The 17,833-nt window shown below is 32.9% G+C and overlaps 1 protein-coding gene across 2 annotated transcripts; it reads left to right on the top strand.

The window, feature by feature from the left end:
* Positions 1-276: 276 nt before the first annotated feature.
* On the top strand, positions 277-10,724 carry LOC114304755 (DNA-binding bromodomain-containing protein). Of its 2 annotated transcripts, none has more exons than XM_028249910.2 (3): positions 277-872; positions 1,023-1,677; positions 9,355-10,724. In XM_028249910.2, the coding sequence occupies exons 1-3, from the start codon at positions 565-567 to the stop codon at positions 10,420-10,422; spliced, it is 2,031 nt and encodes a 676-aa protein (XP_028105711.2). In that variant the 5' UTR covers positions 277-564; the 3' UTR covers positions 10,423-10,724. The 2 variants fall into 2 exon arrangements, with proteins under 2 accessions (XP_028105711.2, XP_082772183.1); XM_082916057.1 differs by having other exon boundaries at positions 314-783.
* Positions 10,725-17,833: the final 7,109 nt, after the last annotated feature.

Here is a 17,833-nt window from a genome sequence, read left to right as displayed (position 1 = left end):
CACAATCATCTATTCAGAAAAATCTGAATGATGTGGGTTAGCATATTTTTTCTTTATATTTTTTATATATAAATTTTTAATCAAATGTTAAAAATTAAAATTAAAAAAATACAATTATTAAAAAAAAACTGAACTGAATATATTTAAACAATTTATTTTTATTTATCAACTTATATGCGAATATTTATCTTTTATTCAAAATTTATATTTAAACAAAATAAATAGTGTTTACTTATTAATTTTTTTTAGTGGGCGAATCAAGATCAGACTCCAGAGATATATATATATATATATATATATGTATAGCAACGAAGGTGAATGAATTACCTCTTTGCTAGCCATTCAAAAGTTATAAAAATTAAATGAAAAACAAAATTAAATAAAAAGAAAAAAGAAAGAGTAAAGACTTAAAGAATACAGAGATTCCTATAAGAAAAAACGAAGACGACGAAACAGAGAGAGAGCTGTGTGAGAAAGAGAGAGAGAAAAAAAAAAACCCTAGCCTTCTCTTTTTAAAAAAACACAAATGGAGGGACATGAGAGTGTTTGAATTAAAGCAAAATCATGGTAGAGAAGGAGCTGAAATGGACTACTTTGGAGGAGCTTTTGCTAGCGTGCGCCGTGAAACGCCATGGCCACAAGAACTGGGACTCTGTCGTCATGGAACTCCAGAACCGAACCTCTTTCTCTCTCCTATTGACCGCTCCAGTTTGCAGAAATAAATACTACGACCTCAAACGCCGCTTCATGGACGAACACGATGACGATGACGATGACAAAGAGGTTGATACTATTCCCTGGATTGAGGAGTTGAGAAAACTCCGAGTCGCTGAGCTCAAACAAGAGCTTCATCGATACGATCTTTCGATCCAGTAAATCTCCTCATTTTTTTCAAAATTTTCCGCTTAAAAATTTAAAAATTTTAATATATACAATCGTGTATGTGTTATAGACAACATAATGATATGTAATTCATGTATTTGTGTTTGGATCTGAGAGAGTCCGATCTGTATATTCAACAGTTCGTTGCAGTCGAAGGTGAAGAGATTGGAGGAAGAGCGCGAAAGGAGCTTGAAGGAGAACGAAAACGACGACGAGAAACCAGATCTGGAGAAGGATTTGAAGGAGGAGAGATCGGAAAACGAAAAAAACGACGGCGCCGATACGCCGGAGAAGGTCGCCGTCGGTGGCTCAGACCGGTCGGTGAACGAGTCCAATTCGGCTGCGGTGAATGAAGAACGGAGAGATGCGATCGAGGCCGGAGACGTTAAACCGGATCCGGCATCGAGTGATTCGAAACCGGCCGGTGCGGATTCGTATAACGATAGCACGGATACGGTGGCTAAGCACGCGGCGGCGAGGACGAGTCAGGAGGAGAAAGGTGGTGGTGATCCGGCGGAGTTGCGGCGGGACATGGCGGCCGCGGCGGCGGGGGAATCGAAGGAAGGGACAAAAGAGAGCAGCGACGTGCAGAGCACGGCGAGTTTGACGAGGAAGCGACACCGTGAGAAGGAAGTTTCCGGCGGGAGTAGCGGCGGAGGAGGAGACGAGCCGGTGGTGTCTCCCGCCACCACCATCAAGCGGGGAGCGGTGAAATCGGAGCCGTTGGTTGGTCTTCTAGATATTATCCGATCGCACAAACACGGCTCGATGTTCGAGCGCCGGCTCGAAAGCCAGGTATGTTCCAGTACTACTCTCTTTCAAATTATACGCTGCATCACGCCAATCTCATCTAATATCTACCGTTCGTTTCCGTATCATGATTTCTAACAATTGGGACCACCTTTGCTTCGTTATTTCTTAGTAATTTACTACTTTGTTACATGTCCAATCGCTAATCGTTCAAAATGAATTTGCATGTTGAAATTCCGAAAATGATCCAACGGCTAATATTTAATAGAGTAACGAGAGTACATGGCATTCACGTATCTTGGTCCACTTTAAAATTTTTTATTTTTCTTTTTTAACTTTATAAATTTAAAGATTAATGATTGATATAATTTGTTTAGCTCGACTTCATTTGAATCGTTCGAGAGATTTCGAATTTAAATTAAACAAATTCGATAAAAATAATATTGCTGAAATTTGAAATGACATTTGGCTTGATTTTTTTTTTTGTTCGTTCAATTTTTATTTTTCTCAAATGATTTCTTAAATTATTTTTTTCTCCTACTAAATTAGAATATTTATACTTATATAATTGAACTATAAATAAAAATGTGAAAAATGTATATCAATAATACAATAACTGAGGTGATTGGAGACATTTACCTTATATTTGAATTATGAATTTAAAAAATAGAAAAATAAATGAAATATTAGTTACATTTTTTTTATTTTTCAATTTTTTATCAAAATTTATATTTCAAACACAATATTAAATTATTTCTACTCAATGATATCCTTATGCATACATTTTTATTATTTTTTATGGTTTAATTATGTATATAGGTACTCAAACTCATTTGATAGACATTGGCAATCTGGCACTATTTGAATTGTAGTTTCAATGGTGGCTCCCAATGTTTTCACTTTTCTGAATTTAATTTTTTAAAAATTAAATTTAATATTTTTTTGTATGTTTTTATTTTTAGAGAATATTTTTTAAATTTTAAGCAATTTTTTTTGGGGTCATGATTGAGACCCCCTCCAATCACCACCCCCACCACCCCACACACACGTGGCGGGTGGTGATTGGAGGAGAAGGAAAAAAAAGAAAAAGAAAAAGAAAAAGAAAAACTGGCAAATCATGTTAAGAGAGGGTCGAAAGGGGTGGGAGGGAAAGGGGGTCCGGAACATTATTGTTTTTTTTTTTTACTTGTTTAGATGCATCTTACTAGATGAATCTAAATAGTAAAATATTTTAAAAAATTAATAAATACACAAAAATATGAAAAATGTACTGAATTTTCATATTTTTTTTTGAATGTTTGGTATTTACTGAATTTTTTCTTAAAAAAATGTCACAAGTATTATACTTTTTAAATGTATTTATATTAGGTATGTTTAAAATTTTTTAAAAATTACTTAAAATATTAAAAAAATTCAGTAAAAACAAAAAATATGAAAAACGAGAAAATAAAAATTTTTAAAAAGTGAATTCTAAAAATTGAAATCAAACAATTTTTTTCAACTTTAATTGTATTTGTAACAAAATTTGGAATGATTACAACTTCTGTGATTTGGAGTTCTTCTAATTCTTTTGGGTAAATTACAAGTACACTCTTTGAAGTTTGTTTAAAATACGAATTGTCTCTTATGATTTGGAAAAACCTCTCTGTCAGAATTTTTTATTTAACAAAATTAATTGAAAAAGTGAAAATTTTAATTGTTCACCTATACAATAATAAAATTATTTGAATTATTAATTGAAAAAAAGTTTTAACATTGTTAAAAACTGCTAATTAATTTGATAATTTATTAATAAAAAAACTTATTTGTTATGAAATTAGAAATATTAGGAGACATTATGTAATTTTTAGAATACAAAAAATAATTTGTAATTTAAGTAAATTTCAAGGAGTGTGTTTGTAATTGACCCAATTTTTTTTTTAGGAATTGATTAAAGTCACTTGTTTCTTCGTATTTTTAGAGGATTGGATTCACTATGCGTGAGATGGATAATTTTGAAAATTATTAACTAACAGTTTCATTTCTTGATATTATGGTTTATAAATTGATAATGGGTGAGAAGGTTAAAAATAGAATGAAAATCAAATAACTAGGGTTATTTATACGGCGATCTCTAAAAGTGAAATATATTAATAATTTAAGAGATTCATTTGAATATTTTTATAATTTAAAAAGATAAAATAATATTTCTCAATAATTTATGAGATCTATTTATATGTTTTATAATTTAAAAAATGGGTAAATTATACAAATAATTTCTGTAGTTTACACGATATGTCAGTTTAGTTCTTATTATTTCAATTTGTTCGATTTTATCCCTTAATTCAATGGATTGTGTCATTTCAGTCCAATAAATAACGGTTGTTAAGTGTAGTGAACGTAGGAGTGTAAAAATGGTCCGTGGCCCGAAGTTCGTCTATGTCTCGGGATGGGCCCGAGCTGAGCCCGAGCCCCTGGGCTTGAGCCATCATTTGGAAGCCCAACCTGGCTCGCTTGGCCCGGCTCGTGGCCTAACCCATCGGCTTGCTTATGGCCCAGCCAAAGCCTGGCTTGCCCAAGGCTCAGTGTCTTTTTTAGTACAAAATAATAAAAATTTGGTAGAAAAAATTAAAAAAACAAAAAAGAAAAATGGTCAAGCCCACCCAAGCCCGAGGCTAGGCCTAAGCCCACTGTGTCGGCTCACCTAAGGCTCGAATACCATTGGGCTTGGGCTTGGGCTTGAGTCTAATTTTTTTGGCTTGTGGGCCGGTCCGTCCCGAATTTTGACGGGAGCCCGCGAGGCCCAACATGGGCCGGGGCGGGCCAGATTTACACCCCTAGGTGGACAGAAAGTCAAATTATGTGTCAATTTGGTCCCTATAGTTTACATAATGTGTCTTTAGTTCCTATCAAAATCGAGCAAATTAAAACATGGACCAAATTGACACATTGTGTAAACTACATGGACCAAATTGACACATTATGTAAACTACAGTAATCAAATTGACACATTGTGTAGACTTTCAATTCACCAAACTTAACAACCGTTATTTATTGGATTAAAATGACATAATTTGTTAAATTAATAGGCAAAATCGAATAAATTGAAATAATAAGGATCAAATTAACACATCATATAAATTATAAGGATCATTTGCATAATTTAGCCTTTAAAAAATTAAGATGATGTAATAATTTAAGAATTTCTATATAAATAATGAAATTATAAATGCGTGATTATTCAACCTATTGGTAAGAACAGACCATCAAACAATCCAAACATTAGGCCTTGGTGCATAGTGGATCCAGAGTACGATCCCAATATAGACATTTTCTTTTTTGGATATATTTATTTATGATTAGATTACATTTTAAACTCTTAAATTATTATCCAATTATCATTTTTTATCGTTAAATTCTAATTCTTTTCAATTTGATCTCTCGATTATTGAATTTGTATCAATGTTAATCTAGTTAATCTATCATCAGTTTTCTGACGTTACAGGTCCGTTTGTTTCGATATAAAATATTTTACATAAAACATATTTTTCTTGTAAATTAATTTTACATTAAAAAAATATTTTTGTTTTTGCTTTTCGATATTTGATTGACACTTGAAATAAAAATATTTTATTACTTGAAAGATAAATTTTGATTCAATAAATTGTCATTTATGATTTTCGAATGTGTGAAGATATTTATTTAAAAATATTAAATATATGAAAAATGTAGTAAGTGAGAGTCAATTATGTAAAAATTGTCTTGCGAAGTTTTTTAAGATAAGTTATTTTTGAAAAAATGATGCAAAAATATTTTTTTAAAAAATGTTTTACTTGTTTTTTCCTTAACCAAACAATGAAAAATAAGTAAAATATTTTTAATAAAATATTTTATATTAAAATAAACAGAGCCTAAATGTCGTGTGGCACTAATTTTTTTATATTTATTTTAGTACTTAACTAGCTAATCTATTTTTATGAATAATATTAGAAATTTCTAATATTGAGTTATTAAATGTCTCCCTCTATCGTAAGATTGAGTTACTAGTCGGTCTTTTAGATTTCTAACCAAATGTGAGACTTTTTTGTTTTCTCACTTTGACCATTTGATTCTGTGCCACATGGCATTTTTTTGTTATTTGATCACAGCTGCCAATTGGACCACACGCGACTAGCCTAAGCCTGTTCGGTATGGTTTGGGCTAACCAAATAATACTTGGTCTGGGCCTAGGTGTTGGGTGTGCCCAACTCGTTCGTTAACGTAACCTCTTTAGCCCATAAGAGGTAATCTGGAAAACCCCACATTAGCCTGCCATTTTTTTTTAAAATGAAAACCAGTCACTTGTTTAATTTTGATTAATTTCCTGAAAATGAATTTTTTTATTTTTCATTTTTTTGTTGTTTTAAGTAATTTTTTAAAAAAAAACTTTTTGTATACATCTAATTTAGATACACCTAAAAAGTAAAATTTTTGAGAATAAATATTTTAAAAAATAAATAAATATACAAGAATACGAAAATGTATATATATATATATATATTTGTATTTAATGATTTTTTAAAGAATTTTTTTCACAAATATTGTACTTTTAAGTGTTTATATTTGGTTCATCTAAAACTAACAAATTTACTTAAAATATTTTAAAAATCTAATGAAAACAAGAAAACATGAAAAAAAAAAAAAAAAACTCAATTATAGACATTCCTGTCCCAGCCCAACCCAAAAAAAAAGAAAGAAAAAAAATAAAAATAATTATGTATTTATGTTTGGTAGGACAGAAGAAGAATAATCGTAACCAGAAAAGAAAAAGAAAAACCCATGTCATGTATTCATGTTTGGTAGGAAAGGAGAAGAACAATCGTAACCTAACGTCTTAAATGGTGGGGGAGGGGGAGGGGGAGGGTTCCTTATTTGAATACTGCTCACACTAAAAGCACACGTGGAAAATGAGCATTTTACATTCCTGTTTGGTTTTGGAGTTTGCAAAAATAATTTTTGGATTTTAAATTCGTATTTCTTTAGATTTTAGTGAATTGTTAATTTTTAAATCTTTTTTTTTTTAGAATCATTTATTCCAGATATATTTAAGAAATATATAAAATTTGTGTTTTCTTTTTTTTAAATTCACTAAATACACAAACTTATTGCATTTTTTTTTTTTGTATTTAATGAATTCTTTTTAGATTTTTTCACGAATATTTTACTTTTTATGTACATTTAGATTAGGTGCATCTAAAAAATAAAAAAAAAATGAAGAAAAAAAATCATTAAACACAACAAAACATGAAAAATAAAAAATTCAAAAACTCGAAAAACAGTTTTTGAAAATTCAAAACTAAAGATAAATTTTGAAATTGAATGGGAAGTCTCTGTTATAAAGTTAAAAGTAATGCTACCTGCATTAAAATTGTTACTAAATTTTTTATTAAAACATATCATCATTGAATGTTAAGTTTTTTTTTTTTCAACCCATCATATTTAATAACTTATACTTTTGGTAAATTTTTTAAATAAAAATGTTAGTATCTATAAAATTATTCTAAAGTTAATTCTAAATGTGATTATATGCTCATAAAACTTTAGCATTGAGCTTGTGTTTGGATTTAGAATTTAGATAAGGATTTGTGGAGAGAAATGGGGCTGCTTGGGAAGTGAAATTTTTGCCTAAATGCCTAATTTGGGCTAAAATTTTCAAAAAGATAAAATAGGCTAAAATAACCAATAAAATAAAATGTTACATTAAATCCATAATCATTTTATTTTTTTACTTACAAACATTACATCCAATTACAAAAAAATTTAATCATCTTTACAAACACAAAAAATTTTAATCTATTAAAATAGTCAAAAAATTAAAATAACATATTAAAATAGCAAGTTTCCAAACACCTACATAAATGCGCATGAAATATGAGCAAATTTTTTTTCTTCATTTTCTTCACTTTTTTCTTTAATTTTTTAAATCTATACTCAAATTCATAATTCAACCATTTTTTTTAAAAAAATTCATAATCCAAACATTAAGGTTAATATAGCCTTCATATTCCTCATGTCTTCAATTTGAGCCATTATTGAGTGCCTGGTGGAATTGACGTGGCAATGGATCGCACAAAAATTAAGGGTCAATTTATAGTACACGTTGAACATATGTGATACACTCAAAGAAAATGGAAAATAAGAAAATCTTCAATTGATGTAGTTCACATGAGTTGGTTTTTGAAGACTCGACATTCTCATGTTAATTAATTAATTAATTTTTATTTAAATGCAAAAGATTGGCCTGTTTTTTTTGTGTGTATTATTCTAAAATCCAAATGAAAAGTTGTTAACCCGTATTGGCTAAGCCCAAAGAACATGGGCTAAGACGAAACTTTTTGGCTTCGGCCCAGCCCACAAGAAAACGTCCACAGACCAGCTTGGGCGGGCTTTTCTAGGGTGATACCGGCCCTAGTCAGCTTATATGACCTCACCCAACCTTTTTCTCTTTTTAAAGTCAGCCAAATAAAAGATCAAGGACTTAGGCTTGGTTTGGGTGCCACTTCATTTAGTCAAAAAGTCAAAAATTATTAAAAAAGTTAAAAAGTCAACAATCTATATTAAAAAGTTAAAGATTCTTTTTTCTCTTTATTTTTTGCACATCTTTTCGTAAAAAGTTAAAAAATCATCCCAAACATACTAATTTTTTTTAGCTCATATTTTAGCTAAATAGTCAAAAAATTACTAAATTAGCTTGTTCTCAAACGAGGCCTTAATATGATGAATGAGATGCTCTCCTATCAAATATATTGTTTTGGTTCGAGTCCTACGTGACGCGATTCTCCTTTCCTATTCTTTTCCTTCGAGTCATACCAACGGTAAAGATTTAAGAATAAAATTTAAAATCTTAAGCTTGAGTCACGCAATAAGACATTGAAGTTTGTTCCCTTATTAATTTTAGGATCCTGGAATCCCTTTTTGAGAAAATGTGAACAGCTGACTATTTGCTCACCGTTTATTTTCTTAGATATTTTTACCAAAATAAATGATCCAAACACAATCTTATAACATTATAAATATTACTTATAAAACTTGAAATTAAAATTATTCAATAATTGTGGAAGAGTTTGATATTTCACAACTCCTTTCACACGGTGAAGAATTAAAATGATTAATAGGGTCACTGATAGTCATTGGTCGCTAGTCTTGTAAGTGTCCAAATTGACTTTATGTAGAAATTATTTGGTTCTCCTAGAGTAATGTCCTAACACTTTCAGACGACACGTGGTCGCTTGAGATGTACTTCCGAAATATAAGGATCTTTCTGAAAAAAGTGTAAAAAAATAAACTGACTGAAAAGAAATTTTTAGCTAATGAATAAGAAAGAATTGCTAATTTTTTTTGGGATGGATTGAAAGTTTTTTGAATTTTTTTTTATATTATTTTTTATTAAAATAATCATTTACCAAATCAGCTCTTAACAAAAAGATGGATGTGTAACTTAAATGTAATTATTGTATATTGCAATTCACATATCTAATCAATTGCAAATTATCCATTATTCTTTCTAAATATTTTAAATCCCTAACATTACCATATATGATATTGTGTTAAATTTTTGTCTCCAACATGCTTTAAACTTTTATACCAGTATTGATAATGATATTGAAAATGACGATTTGTGCCCACGTTGTTATTCACATGTTTTTCCCTCCACCTAGAACGCATGTATCATGAACCAACAAACCATTTTGGATTAAACTGCAGAAAACAGACGAGTACAAGAGCATGATCCGACACCATGTAGATCTCGAAACAATCCGAAACAGGCTCGACAAAGGTTCCTATTCCACTTCCACCATCAAATTCCACCGCGATCTCCTTCTCCTAGTCAACAATGCGCTCGTCTTCTTCCCCAAGGCATCTCCAGAATCAGTGGCCGCCATTGAACTTCGCGACCTCATCACAAAAGAGATGATAAAGAAGAAGAAAACCCAGAGGTACGATTCTTCACCAGAACCCGGTCCGTCAAAGAAAACTGCACTCCAACACAAACCCAAACCCAAACCCAAATCCGACACAGAAACATTCGACTCATTGTTGGCAAAACACAAGTCTTCAGTTCCGTTAATAGTCTGCCGTAAACGTAGTTCCATCTCAGCTAAGGTGGCAGAGAAACAAACCAACGAGAAACAAAAACCTAGTCTGATGAATCCGAAGCCCCCGGTGAAGACTTCTGCGAATGTAGACGAAGAGAAAGAGAATCTGACGAAAGTGAAGATGAAAGAGAAGCCGGTTACGGGTACGAGGAGCTTCAGAAGGAGCAGCAGCAGCAGCAGCAAAGGCCGTACAGATATTGATATTGATCATGAAAGGATTACGAAACCTAGCTCGAAGAACGCTAGTGGGTCAGCTGAGAAAGGAGAGGCTCTGAAAGCAGCTGATAAGAAGAAGAATGAGGTGGCGGTGAAAAAGCAAGGGGCAGCGGATTTTTTGAAGAGGATTAAACGGAACTCACCGTTGTCGAAAGGGACGGTGTTGAACAACCTGGTGAAGAGCAAAGGAAGTGATGCTAATAATGGTGGGAGAAAAGAGGAGAAGAAGAGAGGGAAAGAGGCTCCGCCGGTGACGACAAAGCGGAGTGGCAGTGGTAGCGGCAGCGGCAGCGGTGGTGGTGGAAAACAGGTGAAAGAGGAGAGTAGTCTGTCGAAGAGGGGAGTGGGAAGGCCGCCAAAGAAAGGGAGGGATGCGGGTGGGACGAAGCGTGGGAGGGAAGGTAGTGGTGGGGAAGCGGAGGCGGGTGGTAAAAGGGCTAAGAAACGATCTAGGAGGTGAAAGAAACGAGTCCGGGTTTTGTAGAATGTGAATGACTAGATTTAATTTTATAAAAGTTAAAAGTCGCTAATCAAAGTTGAGGAGCTATACAAAGTCATTCTAAATCACTTCAAAAAAAAAAAAAAAGAAAAAAAATTTTACTTTTTGAGGATTCGGACTCCAGAGAAATGGTGGTGTAAATTACATGTAGGATTGGTGTAGTAGTTTCCTTGTTCTGTGGGATGAAATCTTTGGTGGTTTATGTAAACTATTATATGTATTTTTTATTTTTATTTTTAATACATAGGATATTTGTTTTGACAGAGGAAAGCACCAAAAGTTAACTTGTTGTCTGTTCTTAATGAATTTTCTATCTTCTTTATTTTTTAAATTGCAATATCACAAGACAATAAAGTATAATAAATAATAATTATAACATGAAAATAGTATTCAAAATTGTAAAATTTGCACCTTCTGGAATCCCAAAACAAAAAGGTGAAATTTCAGACTTGTAAATACTATTTTTAAGAGCTGTTCAATTTCACACTGTAGAATACTTTAAATAAGAAATCATGTGAAGAAAAAAAAAAACAAAAAAAGGGGTGAAATTTCACACTTGTGAATACTATTTTCAAAAACTGCCTTTTTTTTTTCTTTTTTTTTAAAAAAAAAAATTTTAAATGTTGTTTTCACAGTTTGTGTTCGAAACTGAATTTCAAACTTCTTGGTTGTAAATATGGGAAATCCTATGATACACACTCTTCAAAGATGTGTACCATATGTGCCTCATTACATGTTTTTGTGGTGTATATTATATTTGTTTGTGAATAATGTTACATATTTTTTGGTAGGACTTACGACAATTTGTGATTGAGAAATGAAATTACATATTTTGTTGTTAGTGTTACGCATTATTGTGGTAATAATGTTAAACACTTCTTTTACCCACATTTTCTAACCACAAAATGTATATTCAATGATTTTTTTTTTAAAAAAATTTTGTACAAATTATATGCTTTTTAAATATATCTTGATTAAGTAGATCTAAAAAGTTAATTTTTTTTAAAAAAAATATTAGGGTTTAGGCACAAAATAAGTAACATTATCATAAAGTTACGTAGCTTTATTTCTAAACAACAAACTATTGTAACTTCTACCAAAAAAATATGTATCATTTACCATAAAAATACGTAACACACCACAAAAACATATAATAAGGTGCATATGGTACATCTTTCCCAAAAAAGAAAAAGAAAAAAGGGTGCATATAGTTTCCCTGTAATATATATTATCATTTTCTTTTTTGTATCAAAACTATAAAAATCATACAAATCATAAAATAGAATATTTTTTTTTTAAAAAGAGTGAAATTTCAATTTTCAAAGTTGTGAAATTTAACAGTATTTATGTTTTAAACTGTGAAATTCCACATTTTTAAAATTACAAAATTTTCAAACTAAAAATTGCCTCCAAAACCAAATGAGTAGTGCTAAACAAACATACAAAATTATGGGTAAATTACATTGACACCCCTTGAGGTTTATATTTATTATATTTCCTCCCATCACCTTTTGAAAATTACATCCCCTCCCTGAGATTTAAAGTTTCATTACAGATTGCCCCTGAGGTTTAAAGTTTCATAACAGTTCCTCCCTCACCGTAATGATCATCATACATAAAATTAAGGATAAATTACATTGGCACCCATGAAGTTTGGTCCAATTACTACCCACCCCTGATGTTTTGGAAATTACATTCCCACCCATGTGGTTAATAGTCTCATTTCACAAACCCCCTACTTATATAAAAGGTAACAACTCTTAGTAGAAAAACAGAGGAAATTACATTTAAAAAAAAAAGTAATGGAAGGGGGGAAAAAAAAAAGTAAAGCAAAGCAAAAAAAGAGAGAATGTATGAGTTCAATATCTTCATTCCGTCTAAATAATTACAATGACAGGGGGGTTAGTGTAATTTTCCAAACGTCAGGGGGTGATGTATATTAAATCCAAATCTCAGAGGGTGTAAGTGTTGGAAAAAAAATGGTTTTTTGGTGACTTTAATTAAATATTAAAGTGGGTCCCAACCATCTATTGAGTTGGGTCTAAGTGGGTCTAGATACTTTGCAATGAGATCTTTACACCACAAATAGAGTGGCCGAAAGCCATTGAGATTTGAATGAGAAATTGCCTCATGAAGTTAGCTTCATGAAAGAGGTAATGGGGTTTGTAACTTTTGGCTTTATTACAGAGTTGAATAGAGCATTAATAAGGTTTGTAACTCTTGCATTAATGGGGTTTGTAACTCCCGCATTAATGGGGTTTGTAACTCCTGCCTTTATTGCAGAGGTTAATGGTGCATTAATGACCAGCCATAAAGGCTGGAGGCTTCTCCTCTCTCCTCCATACATGTATAAATTGAGACCCTCCTGTCAAGTCTAAAACACAGAAATTGTTTCTTCCATTTTTCAGTCAGTTTGCTAGAAATTTCTACAGTGAGAGAGTACTGCCACTGTTTTATTCGCTAAGCTAGACAGAGAGTACTTCTGCCGTAGCTGGTTTTGACCGTCGTATCCTGGGAGACAGACGCTGGGATTCCTCAAGCACTCGACCCGTGAGGCGGCGAAATCTGTTTTAAGGAAACTGCTACCGTGCAGGCTTCGGTTTGGTTTCTTTACCATGTTATTGTTTTGTATTTTTCTGTTGAAATTTAGTTGTAATTATCAGCATGTGTTCTTAGTATATATTTAATTTTGTTTTCTTCATAAATCTATTTATTAATTTCACGAGATGAACAACAAGCTTAAAACAAATTTCTATATATTTTTTTCTATGAAATTGATCGAATAGATTTATATAGACACTTGTATAATGTTACTAGGAACTGTTGCGGAATTGCTCCCTATTTCAATGATTGCAAATTATGCAATGTGATTTTCTAATTGCTTAGTTTAATTAGAATGCTCTATCATAATTTGTATACTTAATTGTATTAATCTGATCTTATTTTATGCGTATGGTTCATGTTAGAAATTGGGCGCCCATGTGGCATGACCCTTAGAACCTTTTGAACCTCATCCAAATGGGTTTTGAATTTAAATTCAAACCTATTTGGATGAGCCACTCAGGATATATATCTATCATATCATGATATGGATAGATGATATAGATATCAGATATTATCTCATTTAACCAATGGATAAATGAGATAAATATAATATATATCTGATATATGGTTATGGGTAACCAAGAGAGAAACAACGTATGTTTTGTTTCTATCCATGATACTGACTCTCTCCCAAAAATAACGATCAAAGTCATTTTGCACTGTGGTCTGTGTGGGTGATATTCACCATTGTAATATCACCCCACTGCTGGGATTGATTGATTGAGTATGGAAGCACGTGATTTATCCACGAGGTTTTAGATCAAACGAGGTATGATCTAAACACTTTATTCCGCTGCATGTTTTGTGTTTTGATTTACATTGGTATCAGAGCCATTAATGGATATTTTCGTGCTTTCTTTTATCATATGTATATTTATAAAAGATAGTGAGATCCAAAATATTTCATTTTTATGATCATTAATGTCATTTTTAAGAGCATAAATGATTTTATTTTGGAAAAAGGAGTCCGAAAGTACAAAAATCGGACCAGTCAGTACCCTGGAAGGCGGCGCGTGGCATTCACGCGCCACCACGCCGCAGCCACGGGCGCCACGCGCTGTCACGCGCGCCCACGCGCTGTCACGCGCCCGCACGCGCGCGTCGGCGGCGCTGTCCACGCACGCGCGCCGTCCGCGCGTGCAGGCGCGCCGCGTGCTGGAGCCGAGCGCCGAGCCGCGGCTGAGCCGCGCGACGAGCCGCTCCTTGAGCCGAGTTGCGCTGAGCCGCGAGCCGAGCCGAGCCGTTTTTCCCGCCTGGCTTGGCTCTAAGGCTCTGTTTGTTTGTTTTTTAATTCTGAATTGCGTTAATTGGCCATAATTTATTCGTTATAACTTTGTTTTAAGCATGGTTGGTACCCTTAGACTCAGAATTAATTTTTCTACATTCTATAAAATTTTGAAAATTTTACGAAAATAAAAAATATTTTTTCTGTGTTAATAATTCATTTTTTATGCTTTAAAATGATGCTGGTATTGCATAAATAATTTTCTGGGGTTGAAATTTTTATTGTGGACTTCTGAAATGTTTTAATATCTACTGGTAATATTTTCTCATTTTATCAGTTTCTGGATTTTTTATTTCTAATTTTATGTGTATTTATTAGTCATTTAAAATTCCAGAATATTTCAGAAAAATTTCAGAATATTTCAGAACAATGTACATTTTAATTATGGCATAATCTGAATATTGTTTCTGTTTACTAGTTTCTGGATTTTTTATTTCTAATTTTATGTGTGTTTAATTAGTTATTTAAAATTCCAGAAAATACCAGAAAATTTCAGAAAATTTCAGGATGATGTACTTTCTGTTATGGCATAATTTAAATATTGAATACAGCATATTTTTTTGGGTTTGTAATATGTTGTAATTAGAAGAGCATGATTATTTATTTATTTATTAGAATTCCATTATTAAATAAATATAGCATGAGTTATTTGTAGATTTACATTAAAATGCTATTGTATGGAATTTATCATGCTTTGTATATGCCATAGTCAGTGGGAGGTTATTCGGTTGAGAGAAATCTTTGTAGATTAACTCCCGAAAACCAATATTTTGCGCATAAATTAAACTAAATTTTGGATAATTGTCACTTGTGGCGCAAGAGATGATTACGAGCATAGCGGATTTTCGATCTTGCGACTTGTGTAATATTGTCACTATTTAATTTAGATTTTTGCGGCAAAATTATATTATGTTAATCAAATTAATCCCAATGCAAATTTCTCTCTAAATTGATTTAGCTTATGGAAGTTAATTTGGTTGACCTAGACTTAGTAGAGATGTTCAAATGTGAACAAACTAATCCCATTCTTTAGATGAGAAAAAGTCTTGGAGACTTTAGGTCAAACCTTAATTGAGCCAAAGTAAGGAAACATGACTCAAAGTCGCCGTGTTTTTGTTGCCTTGTTTGGCACAATAAAAACTAATGTGTGCGCTATAGTTAGCGGCACGCTACATAGTTTTGGTTGGCGAGTTTTGGAGTTATGAAATTAGTAAGCCCTCAATAGATCTGTATATGATCTTGACTAATGAGCTGCGCGGATTGACTTTGTAATTTGACTTGTAAATAATGTTACATCATTGGATGAAGTAACATTCAAGAGTCATGTCATCCAAGAAATGCGAGCTTAAATAAATTAGTCATTAAGTGTAAGACGAGTAGCCAGTACGAGCAGTGTTTTGCTCTCTACCCAATTATTGGGAGTGGATTGAGCGAAATTTCATGCACTATAATAGTGTGCGTTGAAATATCACGTGAAGTTAAAAGATTAGCGCTTAGAAGCTGCAAAATCTATTAACACTGAGTGAAAAGATTAGCGCTTAGTGGCTGCAAAATCTATTAGCATTGCCAACTTGTCTAAGTGTGGACACTTACTGTTTCCACACTTGAGTGTGAAACATGGATGAGGTGCTTCTTTGTGTGATTCCTTTACTAGGCTAACGTTTTGAATAACATTTACCGCTAAGTGCAAACGTTGCAGCATAGTAATGAAAAGGTTAAGGCTGACAAGGTTGTTATGACTCTAAGAATTTAACGCATCGCTTTTAAGAGCATTGTGTTGAATTAGACTCTTTAGCCTAATTCGCGCTTAAGTTACTTCAGGAGCTATCATAGTTGATAGCTTATTCTCTCCTTCTTGTGGATAGTAGAATTAATTGCAAGTAACTATGAAGCGAGAAATAGAGATGGCAACAGGAGTATCGTCATCTTTCAACTAGATGTATTAAAGTGTATGGAGAATAAAATTGACTTGAAGGTGCAGGGGATTAGCACTTACTAGTTAAATTTGCGACTTAGGCGCAGTTGATATCTCCATGACATCCTTTTTATGATCTAGTGAATATGACTTAGTCGTGAGTCATTACCTAGTTGGGCCTAAACCTTTAAAACTTGTCTTCGAGAACTCACACATTAAGATGATTGGAATTAGTTTATGACATTGGTCATGAACCAGTGGCTTATTATACTTAATCACATTAATGAGATGATGACACGATGGTTTGAGTAGGCCTTCTCGGGCCCACTCGCTTATGACATCCTGCTCTCATGTGAATGTGTAACTTTGTTCGCAATGGGTGCGCACAAGTAAGTAGGAAAGCCGCAGAAGGTCATTTGTTTTGGCGCATTTAGTCCACTATGATATTTTGTGACTAGATATGTGTGAGGGTACAATTGCTAAGCCTCAATCTCGACACATTTATAGATTACGATACGCATCTGAGTCAAGACTATTTGATCTCCCATAAGTCAAAAGTTTTGAGATGATTTTTGACATTGCACATATGAGGTCGAGATCAATTAGATAAGAGTTTTTTGTGCTTTTAGTTTTGACCAAGGTGGCGAGTATCTATTTGAGTTATTTTTTCAGAAAAACTCTGTGAAGAGAGATGGATGCTTAGAACATTGATTATTCCTAGTACTCAACAACACACTGGTGTAGTAGAGATAAGGAATTAAATATTGTTAATGTTAGGTAGATAATGGCGCAAAATGTTTCCCAATTGGGAATTGCACTAGTTTGTTGCCTATATCCCTAACTAAGTGCCCTCCATATCAGTTTTTACACTCCATTTTGAGTAATGGGTTAGCAGAGAGCCATCTATGGGCGATCTGTAACCATTAAGCAGCTTATCTTTATTCTACTTCTCATAAGATTGCGAAGTTAAGACCTAGGGTTCTATAGCGCATTATTGTATGCTGTCTTGTAAACACAAAGGGTCGTGTGGCGCATTATTGTATGCGGTCATGCAAACCCTCCGGGTCATGTGCATATAGGTAAGCAGCTTTGTGGTAGTGTAACTAAGTCACATAAAGTTTTATTAGTAAAGGTGACGTGAATAGAGTTTTCGGAACTCTATAAGATGGAGAATTCCAAGCATAGCGCTCTATGTAGCCTAGTTGAGAATGGAAAGAAATTTCCAATATCCTAGGGACAGTGGGAGCGATGTGTCTACTAATGGATTACTCCATTAGAGCAGAATACTCTACATTCTTAGTTTCGTGGTAGCAAATGTGAAAATTTTCCACGTCATCACTGGGTGATTGAGAGGGAAACATTCATGATTGCTCCGCAAGATGATAAAGAGCCTAGGATAATGCCAAAGGCTCTAGTCTCCTGTTTTTAGAAAGTGGATCAATGTTGCGCAGTTTAAGACAAAGTCTTTGAGGATTAACCATTTTTTATAATTTGGTTGACTTTCCATTATGACGCAAAACTGTTATAAAGTTATGCGTAATTTGGATAGTCATTTTTGAGGCATAAGG

This window comes from Camellia sinensis, chromosome 2, assembly GCF_055761805.1.
Source record: "Camellia sinensis isolate YWXY chromosome 2, ASM5576180v1, whole genome shotgun sequence".
Lineage (NCBI taxonomy): Eukaryota > Viridiplantae > Streptophyta > Magnoliopsida > Ericales > Theaceae > Camellia > Camellia sinensis.
The sequence above is the reverse complement of the archived record's forward strand: the minus strand, read 5'-3'. Positions and strand labels throughout refer to the sequence as shown.

Excerpts from the sequence above, each read along its gene's own strand:
- LOC114304755 (XM_028249910.2), top strand. The coding sequence starts at position 565 with ATGGTAGAGAAGGAGCTGAAATGGACTACTTTGGAGGAGCTTTTGCTA. Across the intron at positions 873-1,022 it reads CGATACGATCTTTCGATCCA|TTCGTTGCAGTCGAAGGTGA; the intron begins GTAAATCTCCTC and ends TATATTCAACAG. Across the intron at positions 1,678-9,354 it reads AGCGCCGGCTCGAAAGCCAG|AAAACAGACGAGTACAAGAG; the intron begins GTATGTTCCAGT and ends ATTAAACTGCAG.